This window comes from Eriocheir sinensis, unplaced genomic scaffold (genome assembly GCF_024679095.1).
Source record: "Eriocheir sinensis breed Jianghai 21 unplaced genomic scaffold, ASM2467909v1 Scaffold172, whole genome shotgun sequence".
NCBI classification, from domain to species: Eukaryota; Metazoa; Arthropoda; class Malacostraca; order Decapoda; family Varunidae; genus Eriocheir; species Eriocheir sinensis.
Window position 1 is genome coordinate 583,610 of NW_026111095.1, and position 17,153 is coordinate 600,762.

The following is a 17,153-nucleotide window of genomic DNA, read 5'->3' on the forward strand; positions in this document are numbered from 1 at the left end:
GACGGGACATCGTGAATGCAGTCATTACCTAATGGGGCTCTTGTGCTGAAAAGGTTGAAATCCCTGTTTAAAATTATATGTACAGTGGTGTTGCATCCATCATATTAGGACTTACCTAAAATACAGTGGTGTTCCTGACTTTCGCTATTGTTTAGTACATGTATTTATTGTTTGTCTTTAAAATTATTTAAAATATATGTACCACAGTGGTGTTGTGACTCTCTGTATTGTTTGCTTATTGTTTGTTTATTGTGGTCAAGGCTGGCCGAGATAGCAACCTCGAAACACTAGCAGTGAGCTTCAACTTTCCTCCCATCAATGAATGCTTGACGAGCTCACTGCTAGTGTTTCGGGTTACTATCTCGGCCAGTCTTGGCAACAGTGGTGGACCGCGGGAGTGTTGCCAGCTGTACAGTGATGTTCCTGTTACATTCTGTATTGTTTAGTATTTACACGTATTGTTTGTCTATAAAATTATTTAAAGAATATATGTACAGTGGTGTTACCGTGACTTTGTGTTTTGTTCTTATTGTACGCTTGTCTTTAAAATTACTTGAAAATATATAAGTTGAGTCTCCAGCAATAATGGCGCGATAATCGTATGCGATCAGCTGATCAGCAGAATGGAATGTGGCAATCCACACACCCATTTAAAGCCTCTCTGCTTCGTTCCCATTCATTAGCCTACCCTTCACTCCCCTTACATCACACCATCGCACCGCCAGTAATCACGTTATCACACCCAGGCCTGCATAGTCCCATTGTCTGAATCAAATGTCCAACCGCGATCAGCTGATCAGCAGAATGGAATGTGGCACCGCCACCCCTTTAAACCCTCGCTGCTTCGTTCCCATTCATTCGCCTACCCTCCACTTCCCCCTACATCACATCGATCATTGCTCCACTCGTAATCACGATATCACACCCAGGTCTGCATAGTCCCATTGTCTGAATCAAATGCCAGTCGCACTTCCATCATCCTGTTATGATGTTAAAAATGTCTTTCAAATAACAACTAAAAAGTACTACAGTTAGTATTACCAGGACTACAGATACAAATTATTATTCCGTGGCAGAAACGATTGCTCAAGTTTGTGGAATATCTATCACTCGTCAATTAAGGTGAAACGAGCCGTTTAACAAACACACACACACACACACACACACTCCATGTCCCCACTATCCCATCTGACGAGACTGCAAAATAGAGACAGTAGTCCCATTATTTATCCTTACTCAAAAGATATGCATTATTTCCTACGGTAGTATTGCAAGGTGAAAGAAGTGTGATTGAGAAAATGTGAGTGGAGGGATAGGCGAATGAATGGGAACAAGGGAGGGTGGGTTGAGACGGGTGCTGTGGTGCCACACACGTACGTACCAAAACTTAAATAAAATCAACAACGGCGTTCATGTGACACTGTATAGTTTAGTATTTATATATTTGTTTGTCTTTAATATTATTTTAAAAATATAAGTACAGTGGTGTTGCCGTGACTTTCTGTAATGTGTATTTATTGTTTGTCTTTAGAAATTATTATTTTTTAAATATATGTACAGTGGTGTTGCTGCGTCCGTCATGTCCTTATTTTTTTCCCCCTCGCTTGTTGCACAGCACCTACATATTCACCAAGGAGAGGACGGCACCTGGATTTATATGCAAAGGACCGCCTTACGTTGGCGCCAGGAAATGCTGAGGGTGATGTCAAGCTGAAGCCTCTTCTAGTTTATAGCCATGAGAACCTCGGCACTGAAAAACACTTCTAAGCCATCACTACCTGTTTACTGGAAGTCCTCCAAGAAGGCATGGGTTACAACCAGCATTTTTCACGACTATATCTACAACTACTTCTCTCCTTTCGTCTCCCGCTACACCTCCGCAAACAACCTGGCGAACAAGGCGTTGCTTCTCTTGGACAACGCACCAGCACACACCCCCGCGATGGTCGATTGGTGTGCTAACGTACAGGTGTGCTTTCTGCCCCGAACACCACATCGCTCATTCAGCCATGTGATCAGGGGTTGATTTCGACATTCAAGAGTTATTACACCAGACGAGCAATGCATGCGCTGAGCGTTGCTCACAGAGACGGCATTATCGATGGTCCTCAGGCTTACTGGAAGACCTTCGATATCAAAAAGGCCGTCGAGATGATTGGCGAGGCGTGGCAGGAGATCACCCTGTAACCATGAATGCCGTGTGGAGGAAACTATGGCCACAGGCTGTGCATAACTTCACTGGCTTTGCTGTGCCCGACACTGCCGCCTCAGCAAGGAGATTGCTGCCTTGGCCAACGGCTGCCCTCGGAGACGGAAAGGAGGTCACAGAGGAAGACGTGCAGCAGCTCCTCAATTCTCACGACCAGGAGCTAACAACGCAAGACCTCTTGGAACTCGAGGAGACCAGGACCGATGCTGCCGACCCCAGTCTCCCGTCCCTCCTCTGACGATCACGCAACTACAAAAGGCTTTGAGCTCTACTATGAAGCAAATGACTTCTTGCTCCAAATTGACCCTGATATGGACAGGAGTTTTAAAGCGTAGCTCTGTAAAAGGAGCCATACGGTGCTACGAGGAGCTCTTGAGGTCCAAGCAAATGGAAAAGAAGCAGCAGAGAATCACAGCTTATTTCAAGCCAGCTTTAGCCCCACAGCCATCAGCAGCAGCACCACCAAGCAGTGATTAGGCAGCAAGTGCCCATGTCCAGTCCTCCACTTCAACGCCATCACTTAGCGTTGCCAGTTTATGAACCCCTTGCTTCGACTCGAATCCAAACACATCCCAGCCAGCGTGAGGAAACGTGAGGGTGATGGAGGTTGGGGGGCTTGAGTGGAAAAGCGGTGGTGTACTGTTTGGCACGTGTTTCAAGCACGAGTCGAAACTGGCCTTTCACAGCTTGGGAAGTAAACATTGGCAATGTTAAGTGATGAGTTGTAGTGACGAGTTAGAGGGGATTGTCCTAACATATGTAATGCATTTCTATAACAGTAAAGGAACAGGAAATGGTAATTGTTTTTAATTATTTATGAGCCTTGCGTTTCATTGTATTGTGAGTAGTAAATTGCTTTTAAGCATAGTTATATTTAACTTTTTTTTTCTTTTTTTTTTTTTTTTTTTTTTGCTGGCGCTGGTCCCTAACCCCCCTATTTATTAACAATCCTATGGGGGAAATGGCTTCGATATACGAAAAATCGATAAACGAAAGGTTTTTTCAGTCCCTAACCCTTTCGTATATAGGGGATTTCCTGTATTTACAAAGAAGGAAAAACAAAGTTACTTTCATCATAAGCTTCATCATCGTAGCAAAGTATGTGAGTAATGTCAAATACAAAATAAAAACGAGTAAGGATAAAGATGTACATAGTATTTTGAATAACATGTTATGTAGCAATAACTGTAGCCTGCTCCTGTATATATATTTCTCTATTCCTTCTGATTTTACTCAGAAGATAATGGCGTGTTACATACATTCATCGTCAGTTTCCTCATCATCAATACATACAACAAAACTTTCTAATCAGCAGTTGTTTAGTGTCCAACTTCACTGCCTCCACACGCCGAGTGTCGCTTGCGCTGTGATGGTTGCAGCGAGTGACATGTTGCTATAAATAACTCTGTGTTTTCAATATCTGTATTCTGATCACGCTTTCCGTGTTCACAAGAGGTTTTCCTACGTAACGTGGTAATATATTTCCGCAGTAAATGAACAACTGTTGAAAACAGCCAGCATAAGTAAAACATGTTATGAACATGTTTTAACATTTACACGGTTCAACTCATCGTAATACCATTTTCTTTTTTGTTTTGTAGTTTTTACAATACATCTTGATTCTACAGTCACTGCTGAGTCTCATGGTGTCAACCAAAACTGGCTATCTCGTATATGAGGTGAGCTATGGCATATAACAAAAAAACATGTCTCACTCGAGCATACAAGATGTGGTCCGACATGAGTGTCTGCGAGAGAGCGGTTCAGCCAATCAGTTGCAAGCTCACCAATCTGCCTAGGCGCCAGGAATCTAGCTTAAGTGAACCTGCTATAGCAGTAATTTTAATGGGGGATGCTTGCAGCCTATGTCGACCTCAAGAAGGCGTTTGATTCAGTGCATCTTGAGGCTCTCTAGGATCTCCAGACATAATGAGATTCCTGCAAGGCTGTTAGTCTATTGACTGGCCTGTACTGTGGGAATGAGAGTGCTGTGAAGTGTGGGGGGGGCTTGTCCAGCTTCTTTCTCATGAATGTGGGAGTGAGACAAGGCTGTCCTTACCCCATCATTCTTCAACACTTGTACAGACTGGGTACTAGGCAGAGGTGTGGACCAGAGTTGTTGTGGAGCATCTGTTGGCAATACCAGATTCACTGACCTTGTTTTTCTGACGATGGCTCTTGAGGCATTGCACAAGAAGGTGAAGGTGGGGGTCCCGTAGGCTTTGCCCTGCGCCCATCACTGACAGCAGGCTCCCCGAATGTGAATACATCAGGGGAACCTGCCTTGTGGTCAGGCCCCTCAGCAAAACTGGATCAGGGTCAAGGCTCATGCCATGACCCCAACCTCTACTTCCTGTCTTGGTTTTGGCTAGCATATGTTTTTTGTTGGGGTTGGAGGTGCAAACTCATCCCTTAAACCAGCCCAGGTAACAGGCTGGACTGAGGATAGGTCCCTTGGTTACCCAAAGAAAGAAGCATAAGCAGGAAAGAAAAAGAAAGTCAGCCCATAGAGGTTGAGGACGCTACTTTCCTCATCCAGATAGACCTGCCCCTCCCTACCTGTAATTAGAACAGCTTCATACACATGTACTGGGTGCATATGATCATTTATATGTGTTTTATTAAATACATCCTTTGGAATGCATTTTGTATATTTCTTACACATTTCTTACAAATAGTTAACGTGGTAGCTGCGAGGATCATGTTTCTTAAAGGCCCCTCTAAGCGAGAAAATGAGAAAAAAACATCACTCAAACCATTTCATAATATATATTAACGCATTTGTGATCAGTTTATGCATCATTTATTTTGGGGGGTTTATATCATGGCAAAAATTTGGCCTGTCGCTGGTACATGGTAAAGCTACAAATTTGGCCCGTCGCTGGTACACGGTAAAGCTACAAATTTGGCCCGTCGCTGGTACACGGTAAAGCTACAAATTTGGCCCGTCGCTGGTACACGGTTAAGCTACAAATTTGGCCCGTCGCTGGTACACGGTTAAGCTACAAATTTGGCCCGTCGCTGGTACACGGTTAAGCTACAAATTTGGCCTGTCGCTGGTACACGGTAAAGCTACAAATTTGGCCCGTCGCTGGTACACGGTAAAGCTACAAATTTGGCCCGTCGCTGGTACACGGTTAAGCTACAAATTTGGCCCGTCGCTGGTACACGGTAAAGCTACAAATTTGGCCCGTCGCTGGTACACGGTTAAGCTACAAATTTGGCCCGTCGCTGGTACACGGTTAAGCTACAAATTTAGCCCGTCGATGCTACCGGGTTAACTTTTTTTTTTTTTTTTTTCAGGGCAACAAAAAGATAGTGTAGGAAAAAAAGCCTGCTCAAAAAAGAGAAAAGTAAGCAGCATTAACAGCATGATCATGAGCAGGGTGGTGGGAGGGTGTGCAGTGAGCCTGATGCACTTTGGCTGTCTACAAAAATGCTCAAGAAGAAGGAGGAGGAGGAGGAGGAGGAGGAGGAGAAGAGGAAATATCAATAGAAAGGAAACAAAGTAGGAAGATGAAGAGAGGGAAGAATGGAAAAAGGAAAAGGAAGAAGAGAAGTGGAGATCAAGAAGGCAAAGGAAGGGATCAGGGTAGGGGAGGGAGAGAGGGAACAGGAGGTAGGGAGGGAAATGGGAAAGAATAGGGACAATTAAAAGGGAAGGGAGGAGGAGGAGGAGGAGTGGAGGCATGACAGCTCTATTTAAATCAGCAAATGTTAAGGATTGACTTCAATAAGATTCTGTATACATTCATGGTGGAGCATACACGGAGATCATGTGACCACTGTGACCTAACCGTAATCATCCAACCATGACTTTACTTATGAATATCAATAAAATAGGAACTGTTTTTAGGTTAATTGGTTTAGTTGAATAAGATGAAATATAGAACACTTCTTTTTCAGGTGCTGGTGTACAGGAGCGGGCTGGGAGACTTCTTTGTGGGCTGCTTTTACTGTGTGGAGCTTAGTGGACCTTTCACTAACATGAGAGTTGTGTTGAGCAGACTCGGCCTCAAGACTTCAAGGTACGATGGCTCCCTTTCATAACAGGGGGCTTTGTGGTGCAGTGGTTAGCACACTTGGCTCACAATCGAAAGAGCCCGGGTTCGATTCCCGGGTGGAGTGGAAAAATTTGGGCTTTTTTTCCGATACTCTGCGCCCCTGTCCACCCAGCAGTGAATGGGTACCAGGTATTAATTGGGGGTTGTGTCCCGTCTCTTGGGATCTGTTCCCTTCTCCTATAATTCCTTCCCCCTCCTGTCTCTCTCCGGCATATGACCACAGATGTTGTGCCGACTAAACGAAACTTTCCAACTACTTTCTCTCTCATAACATATTTTATTTGTGGGAAAATTGTTGACCTTCTCCCTGTCACACTAGTAAGGAGACTTTCAGGGGCTGCACTGGATATCTTAACTTGATGGGTGGGTTAAACAAACTTCCCATGTGATTTTCTTAACCCCTTCCCGGCAGCAGGGCAGATGTATGTACTACCAAAAAAAAAATCGTCTGTGTATAGACGCTGTCGATTTTCATCCATACATGTATATATAGATTCCCCACAAGTGGGCATTCCAGATTAACGTCTATATATTGACTCTGCTGCAAAACTGAACAAACATTTGAATCTATATATAGATGTTATTTAAGTTAGATTGGTTATATGTATATTTATAAAATTATATGAAGGTTTAGAGTGTAATCACTGACAGTAGATGAACCAGGATCATCAAAATCATTAAAAAAATCAGCAACTATATCCTCAGCTGCCAAAGAAGTCATTTCTTCCAGCTTAAGAGGCATCTTTCTCCTTGACATGATAGACTATAATAACAAAAGAAAATAGACAAAATGCAACAATTCCCAGTGTTAGCTGAGGTGCCTTGCACATCCACCACCGACAAAGCACAAGCGGTGACTGTCCTTGAGAGGCAATGTCGGTAAGTGTCGGGGTTTGAGATGCCTAATAACGATTTATTTTGTTAATTTTGTTAGTAGTAAGGAATCTTCTATATATAGACCATGCTACAATCTAATGTGGGCAAATGAGAGCAAACATCTATATATAGACGCGCCGACAAAAAGTCTCAATTTCAAAATGTTTATATATAGATCCTCCGCCGGGAAAGGGTTAATAATCATCATCGCCTTTATCGCTCCACTGCAGGGTATTGGCCTCTTCCAAGTCTCTCCACTAGTTGCTGTCCTGCTCCTCTAGTTTCCAGTTCCAGTGTAAACATTTCATAACCTTAATTTCCTTTCCTTGGGTCTTTTTCTCAGTTACTTCCTAGTCTGTCACTCATTTTGCTCCTCTGTTGTCCTCCCTCCTAAATATGTATCCTACCCATTACAATTTTTAGAATGTGAATTCCTTTTAATTATGTGATCTATCTCTGTCAGTTCCATTAACCCTCAGAGGACGGGTGATATTCTGAAACGTCATGAGTATCATGGGCTCAATGATGAGGTGATGTTCTGGAATATCCTTCGAATTTGATGTTGAGCTCAGCGGTATGCTCTAATTGTTAAGATCCATGATACACTAAATATGAGTAGATTCCACTGTATTTGTGGTGTCTATATAGGGCTGGCCTCGGCTAACAAAATGTGGGAGATTGACCCCTGTGGGACGGGGAGCGGCAAATGCCGCTCTGCTTATATTTCACTCATGTTAGCCATTATCCCAAATTTTTTCCTCCCCAAATATGTCAACACTTGTCCTGAGTACTTGTATCATCGAGTCATTGCGTCTGAGGCTTCCTTAGTGGTCTGCGTTCGTCGGTCCGTGCGGCCAGTGGCTACGTCCACTCCGATAGCTAATTCATCACATACTGATCGCTCAATTGAGTGCTAGACCTTCCGACAGTGCAATAGAACATGAACTTGATATTTCTGTTGTAACACTGGAAAGTGATTCTGAGTGGAGTGACAGTGATTCTGAGTGGCATAGTACAGGTAGCGATGATGATGGGGCAACCACCTCAGGTCCACCAGCTCTGACCACGTGCACTGCTGTGACACTTTCCACACCTGTTACTGCCCCGTCCACCAGAGGGCAGGAAATGACAAGGCCAAAGTCTATACATGCCAAGTCAAGTCACTCTGCCTTCAAAATTGCTTCTAGCACACGCAGTGGACTGTTTGGGGTGGAGCAGCGTGGTGACGTCATTTGAATCCAAATACCCGCCAGTTCACGGGTAACTAAAGCTGTGGTGGTGTGTGCACTTTGGATGTGGTCTCTCGCCTTCTTTCACCGTGCATTCAGGCAAGCCATTGACGAAAAAAATATGCCTTTTTATTGTGCTATGCGTGACTGTAATTTCAATGCCTACAAATGGCAGTGTGGGGTGTGAGGGAGGTGCATGTTGAAATGATTGATTTAAATTAGTCAGCCTTTCCTCATTCTCTCTAAATCCCAGTATCTACATTCTCTAGTTTGGCTCCAAGCAACGTCCTCCAACAAAGCTGTGTATGACTTAACTTGGTATATATAGACTTTGGAAAAGGCAGCCTTCTGCTCCCCTTACATCTTTGCTACGTTCTTCTCCACCTGTATCTCCTCCAAGGTCCAGGAGGAGGATTGAGTTTGCATTATCCTCTTCCTCTGCTGAATCTTCTCCTCCCAGAAGTGATGCAAGAGGCCATACACGAGGAAGGGCAGGCAGAAGAGGAATAAGAGGGAGGAGAGCAAGACAAACACGAGTTGGGAGGGGAAGGGGAGTGCGGGGTGATAATGTTATCACACCTCCACAGCGTGTTAGTCTAAGCCATAGCAAGCCAGAGTCGAGAAAGAAAACGGACACAGTGACTCTGTCACCAAATATCTGCAGTAATTACTCCCAGTCAACACACTGTATCTCAATAACTACAGAATATAGACAATTTGGGAAGATTCCATTTGAAAGAGAAAGAGTTAATGATAGTCAGAACGCATATTTCATTCACCTCGTTTCTCTAGTTAAAGAGAATTGATAAAGTGAATGTCGATGAAAATAAGAGTAAAAATAAGAGCGTGTTTGCCTGTGTGGCGAGACAGGAAATTACAACCCGGCCCGTCCCGTAGAGGTTAAGCTTTATTTCTGTTCACATTCATAGAGTTAGTCTTTTTATATGATTCTGAGTTCTGTAGCCTCACAATCACTATCTGTGGAAAATGTACAGCCTACATGATAAGGCTCAGTCTGCTGTCAGACGCCGCTGCGCATTAATGTGCTCAGTTTCTCGTCAGACACCACAATACATAACTGGTTGGACACCTTCACCATGCTGTTAAGGGCAAATGACAGTGTAAAAAGAGTGACAAACAGGGTGGAAAAGAAAGCAAAGTAATATTGATGGCAGGAGGGAAAACAAGGGCCAGATGAGACTGAGGGAGGAAAACAGCCCACTACTTCTGCTGTAACTTCCCAACTACAATTAGTCATTGCTACTTCTACTACCACTACTACTGCTACTACTACTATTTCTACTACTGCTACTACTACTATTTCTACTACTGCTACTACTACATTTGAGGCGCTTAGAATCATACTGTACCAAGCGCCATAGTACCGCATAGTACTGTGTTCCCCAAACATCCCTCTATCTGGCAAACGAGTCAGAGGTACAGAATGCATGCCGCACTAAGGTCGAAATTCCCATTAAGTAAACATTACTTTAGCCCCTCCATCGTACAGCCTCTAAATAAGCCCAGAGCTTGGAAGCATAAGATACCAACCTTCTTCTTAACCCTTAAAGCGCGGGCTTGTTTTGCCGTGCCTGTCCTCCCAGGCAGGCATATTCAGGCAAAAACATACCTCAATTCAACCTTTCATACCTTCACTCCTACTTCACTCATATGACGCAATGAAGCATCATTGTAAAGTACATACCCTTGCCTGTCCTTTGACGTTAAGTTGAAGACTATATGACCATTGGTAGAGCAAGTACAGAATATTGAATTAGGATCACTGAAAGCCAATGTTGGCAAAAAACTATTTTTTTTTTAACAAAAACCATGTTTTTTTTGGTTTAAACTTTTTTGTTTGGTTTAAACTACATTTTTTTTTTTTTTTTTTCAGTATGTTTATTCCAGCAGTTCTATCCGTATATACATATTTGAGTTTGAAAAGTAATTATAGATAGATTTAGAGATGGATTTAGGAAAATATTCATTTGATCTTCATACAATCTGTAAAAGAGGCAAAATGCAGCTTCTCTAACATGCTTTTTAATTGCAATGTTAAAGAGTAGTAAAACATGAAAGACCTCTTCTAACTTTCCAGTTGCATGCTACAAAAACAGTTGTAAGAGAGAGAGAGAGAGAGAGAGAGAGAGAGAGAGAGAGAGAGAGAGGGGGCTTTCTGTTTTTTTTTTAATTCATCTGCTGTTTAATGAAGTGGCAAATATATATATATATATATATATATATATATATATTTATATATATATATATATATTTATTTATACATATATATATATATATATATATATATATATATACATATACATACATATATACATACATATATATATATATATATATATATATATATATATATATATATATATATATATATATATATATATATATATATATATATATATATATGTTTGCCACTACTAAACAACAGATAAATTGTTGAAAAAAATCCTTTCCAACAATGCATACAGAAAAATACTGGTAGCTAGATTATGTGTAAATTCAAATGTAGTACAAAACTTATTCAAACTTATTGTTTTCTGAAACTTACTGAGCAAATGCATATAACATACTGTACTGCACTAAGCCACAAATGGTTTAAACCAATAAAAATAACCAGTGGCCTAAACCAACTCATAAAACCATTTTTTTTCTTTTGTGTGTATCTTTGTTAGTTTCATCAGTATTATGGTTTTAACTATATGTAAGATTTTAATTATGTACAGCAGGGTTTAAATCAGGGGTGTCAAACTCAAAACCCTTGGAGGGCCAATTCATACTCTGAAGTGCCGTCATGGGGGCCAACAAGGGTAGAAAATACATTGACAAGATTGAAGTTACCGTGATACATGGGCCATTTATGACTATCCCTTGAACCATGGGTTTGACACCCCTGGTTTAACCCTCTCTGGCGTCGGCGTCGTGCATAGCCTACAGGCTGGTCACCTTCAGCGTGGCGTCGTACATATCTGACGCGACAATTCTGACTTACATTTGACACTTTTCATCATTTTGACACTGCTTTTCATAAACCTATGTTTAATTTCCTCTGACATAATGGGAGAAAAAAAATTTTTGAAAAGTGCACCCCGTTGCTGAGAGTCACCCGGGCAGGAAATAATCCAAAAAAACATCAATAAAACCAGTGTTTTTGAATCTTTTGTAGTTTCATCAGGTATTGTGGTTTTAATTATGTGGTTTTATTATTTTTTATCATGCACACTCATTTTACTAACACCAGGATGAAAACATCAGTTGGTAAACTCAAATCTCTATTCAAATGCTGTAACTCAGAGTAACTGGGGAAAAAAATAAAAAAATAAAATATATATATATATATATATATATATATATATATATATATATATATATATATATATATATATATATATATATATATATATATATATATATATATATATATAATGTACCCAAATTATGTTTCCAGTTACTCTGAGTTACAGCATTTGAATAGAGATTTGAGTTTACCAACTGATGTTTTCATCCTGGTGTTAGTAAAATGAGTGTGCATGATAAAAAATAATAAAACCACATATAATTAAAACCACAATACCTGATGAAACTAAAAAAGATTCACAAAAAACACTGGTTTTATTGATGTTTTTTTGGTTTAAACCAGGGGTGTCAAACCCATGGCCTGCGGGATAGTCATAAATGGCCCGCGGTATCACGGTAACTTCAATCTTGTCAATGTATTTTCTACCCTTGTTGGCCCCCATGACGGCACTTCAGAGTATGAATTGGCCCTCCAAGGGTTTTGAGTTTGACACCCCTGGTTTAAACCGCCAACCCTGCTGTACATAATTAAAATCTTACATATAGTTAAAACCACAATACTGATGAAACTAACAAAGATACACACAAAAGAAAAAAAAATTGTTTTATTAGTTGGTTTAAACCACTGGTTTTTTTTTATTGGTTTAAACCATTTGGTTTAAACTGCCAACCCTGCTGAAAGCACATTATTATAGACAGTTTTTCACCGCTAGTGGACTTCCCTTCCATGATTTAGTAATAAAAAGCATAACTTTTATACAGTTTATGTGAAACACACCCAAAAAAAACTAACTTCCGGACCTTCCTGATGCCCTTGATGTATGTTGAGGTCGAAGGGCCCCCATCTTGTTGATGAAATTCACTGGAAAATGAGAAGAGGTGGATGTCTAGCAGACATCTTCTCAAAGCTAACACAAGGCATACACTGACCAATAATTAGTCAAGGGAGCATGGTTGGGTATTGTTTGAAAGAAAACGACATGCTAACCCTACTTCAGCACAAACAAACTCAATTTGACGCTGCGCTAATTAAAAAATCCTTTGACTATTAGTCGACACCTGCGATTCGAGCCCAGGCACCATTTGTCGACTATTGCCGACACCCACACGCTACGGGTTAAAGGCACCTTGTGGTGTCGAGAACTCTCAGCCAATGAGAGTTAGCAATGCAAAACCATGGCACCGTCGAGCTCTTCTAGGTGAAAGGGAGTGGGGGAGACATGCCCTCCTGGCCATACTGCATCCACGATTCCATTGCTGGTGCCAGATTCTCTTTACACACGGTGGAGACACAAGCATTATCATATCTGTGCTGTTTTACCACCGAAATATGATCCCTATGAGTTCTTCAAGTGGTGAAAGGGAAGGGGGAGAAGTTGCATACCCTGTGAGAGGCAGGAAAAGGTCGAGGGACCCGATAAAGTGGAAACAACAAATTTCAATATTAGTATTCTCATGATCACTGTAGTTAAATTAATCATCATTACATACATTATTACTGTCATTATTGTGATGAGTAGTATGACAATGTGATAGCAGAGATGTTACACAACATTTACAAAGAAAATGCAATGGAATATCTCTTCTAGTTCCTGAAATATGTGTGTTTAAATGTCGGCAAACTTTGGAGGCGATTTTCTTGATTTTTAAAATATGGCACTTGGTACAGTGTGATTCTAAGCACCTCATTTATTACTACTGCTACTACTACTACTACTACTACTACTACTACTACTACTACTACTACTACTACTCAAACCTGGGCACTAAATCGTTAATCTGTTAATTGTTAATTAACGAAGTTAACATTTTCGTTAACGATTTAACTTTTACGTTAACTTTGGAAATCATTATCGGACTAATTAACTTCTGTTACATTTACCTTCCATTAACTCAAGTCCGCTAACCCAAAAAACTCATAGAAAACGGTAAACGTTTAAAAGTTTTTATTATTTTCAGATTTTAAATACAGATGTAGAGTCTTTGCATATTTAATAATGTATGCATCATTCTTTCAACTCCGATATAATGCCACTTATTATTATAAATAACTTTTCAATCAAACTTTGAATTGTGAGTTCAAAATGATTTCTTATGTATTTGATATTTAAGTAATTATTTTCTATTAACCCTTTCGTGCACCGTAAGTTTCCAAAAAGTTTCTGTTCCACTCACCATGCATTTGGTATCAATGGCTTCATAAAGACTTGTACTAAAACACGCGCAAATAAAAATAGAGGAAAATATAATATATAAACAATACAGACTTGTTTCAAGTCTCCATATAGAGTATTGTAGACAACAAATCTTAAGCACCAACTCTTCCCCACTCGCTAGCTCGAAATATTGTGGGCCAACCTTTTTAGCTGAATATATGTTTCGAAGTTGCGTGAGACATATGGTGGCCACTCCATAAAATATCGCGTATAAGTGGAAAAAACGTGTAAATTAAACATTTATTTGGATTTTGGACCCCGCGTTATTTCAGAAACGTTTAAAACAAACTCGCACAAATTGAGAGTTACCTGTAATAAGTGAGTAATATCAGCTTTAATAACAAAAACCTACGTTTCGAGATATGGCCTGTTTTCTGTAAACTTATGGTTGCTCCCACATAAACATATCAAAATATTTGTGTGTATTGTTGTAATAGTGTATTTGAAGGCTACTAAGGATATAAAGACTTCTTTTCCCATTTTATTATGAGCATAATTTTTCAGAAAAGGCACCTGATCCCCTTTTACATGTGAGAAGTGTGTCCTCTTTTCTGCCAGGTGCCATCGTAGGATACAGCAATATCCAGGTATCCCGTAGCTGCATCAGGCCCCACACCAGTGTTCTTGTAGTGCTGAAAAACTGCCTCTATTCCCTTCTTCATTATATCTTCATAATGACTCTCCATCCTCTTGTACAGGTATCTTGCGTACCTGTCAAACTTACCCTGAGAAATGGAAGGCATGCTGAGGGCTGCAATGATGCGGTTCAGTCCAGGTGCTCCAAGGGTATTGATGAGGGCTTCATACACCAATTTTTTCACTAATTTCAGTGATATTCCGTTCCTTCCCATCACTATCAGCGATAGTCTCATCACGCTCTGTGGAGGTACCCTCTTCAGAGGTTGGCAGCCCTCTTCGCTGATTTATAGCTGCCATAAGGTTTCTCAGATTGCGCTTATGCCTTTTTAGTCGTCCCATCTTGATGTGAAAACAAAAACAACCAAGAAAAACTGTCAAGTAAGGCGTTCAATGGAAGGGTAACGCTGGCAAGGGTGGTGACAACAACCTTCCCGTATGACAGTCTATGAAACCACCACCGACACTCGGTATTGCCATACGATGCTCAAAATTGTAAAATACTTTAAAAAATCGCCCCCCCAAAAAAATGCTTCAAAATGATGCAGAGTGACGGCATACATGCCACCACGCGAGCGGGACATTTAAAGAACCTTTAGTTGACGGTAAACAAAGCGCATTTTAAAAAAGAAAGAATTGAGATAAGTGGATGCGGTGTTCACAGAAAACCCGCATTATTTCAGGGATGACAAAACTGTAAAAAAAACAATTTTGAGGTATGGCTCGAAAAATGTATTTTTTGGGGGAAATTGCCAGCTACGAGGAGAGCCCTCCCGGCTGTCACTGTTGTGGACACCCGGCGCTTAAGTTAACCCATAAGCGGCGAATTGTCAACTCAATCAGGCTCTGGCTCGTGAAACAATCTAATAGTGGACATGGCATTTTTTTAATAGGCAGCGCTTGCATAGATTTTTTGGATTGTTTATCAGAATCCAAATGCAATGACTTTGTTTTGAGCTTTATGTTTATATGGGGATGTGGTACACAAAACTGTAAAAAGTGATGCTTTTATTACTAAATAATAGAAATAGAAAACAATAGAATTGGGTATCATAATAAATAATATGTTTCATAGTTCCTAACTCACCAACTCTGTACTCGTTCTACCAATGCTTATAGGTGTTCAAATTAACGTCAAAGGACAGCTAAGGAAAAGGACTTTACAATGACACCTCATTCAGCAACGTTAGCTCAGTAAGAGAGAAGATACTTGAGGTTGAAGTGAGGTGTGTTTTTGAGCGAATATGCCCGCGTGGCAGGCCAGGCGTGGCAGGCCAGGCGTGGCAGGCCAGGCGTGGCAGGCCAGGCGTGGCAGGCCAGGCGTGGCGGGCCAGGCGTGGCAGGCCAGGCGTGGCAGGCCAGGCGTGGCAGGCCAGGCGCGGCAAAATCTAACCCGCGCTTTAAGTGTTAAGCATGTTTTCTTTGTTTGGACAGCCAGGATAGGCATTGAAGTATTTTTTATTCTGACTACTGCCACCGATGCACCGCCTACCGCTGGGAAAGAAAAATATGGACCGCACTACCGCAACCGCACTACTGATTTTTCAGTACCACGTCCACCTCATTAATAATAATAATAATAATAATAATAATAATGATATTAGTAATAATAATAATAATAATAACAATAACATTGATAATAAACTACTACCATTACTAGTAATTATAATATTATTTATAAAAATCTTAGTAATAAAAATATGAATGCCATTAATACCATAAAAGTCCAATGATCCAGCAACATCCAATAATTTGGAAATCCTGATTGTTTGGAATTTTTGGTCAATTTCAGCTTTTCTTGGTGACTGAGAAAACGGGAAAAATAAAGAACTACTGGAAAATAGGTGAGTGGTGCGCAAATTGTCAGTTGCAGCAGCCATGCTGGCACGGTGAGCCACCCAGCTCACGCATCGTTACTTGGCCTGCCGTCCCTTACACTGTTGTCTACTCCATTCACTCGGTTTTATCTGTATTCCTCCACTGCATCGGCTCCCTCTATGCCACCCTCCATGGAGAAGAGGAGGTATTATGCAATCACTGTTGCCAAAAGGAAAACGGCGAACATGGCATTGCCACCGCTGACACGTCATGTTTGTTTACATGTATCAACTTAGCGGCAGCAGCAGCTGCTGCTTGTAGTCATGTAGTCACAATTGTTTTAATTACCCAGGTCATATTTATTACATAATTGATTCTTATTAAAAGAAGCATTCATTAGTAAATAATTCACTTTCTTGTTTATCACTTGAATCAAAAGAGGAAATGGTGGACACTTCATGACTGCCGCTGATGGTGCATCCATTGTTTATCATGTAATGCAAGTGTTCAAATAACTAGTTGTAGTTAATATATTAAGATGTGATGCTTGAATGTGCCATGCAAAGTGTGCTAAAAGTCTGGAGCAGTTGCTGATTATTGGCGATTATCAGACTGAGTCTGGGAATGGTGTTTTTCACATTCAGAAGTTCCCTGCTAGTAATCTAGAATATCTGCCAATCCAGAAGGTCTGTGACCCCCAGCATTCCAGATTAAAGGACTTTTACTGCATTAACAGGAATAGGATAATTATATTTATAATAGTAATAATAATTATACAGTAAACCCTCTGGTA

At 40.8% G+C, this 17,153-nt stretch overlaps 1 protein-coding gene across 6 annotated transcripts in view; it reads left to right on the forward strand.

The window, feature by feature from the left end:
• Positions 1-17,153, forward strand: part of LOC126990537 (TLC domain-containing protein 3A-like) — a 63,078-nt gene that overhangs the window by 35,328 nt on the left and 10,597 nt on the right. For all 6 annotated transcript variants that reach the window (XM_050849136.1, XM_050849133.1, XM_050849134.1 and 3 more), the window contains one exon: positions 6,116-6,237. In XM_050849136.1, coding sequence (XP_050705093.1) covers positions 6,116-6,237 — 122 coding nt within the window. The remainder of the gene's footprint in view (positions 1-6,115; positions 6,238-17,153) is intronic.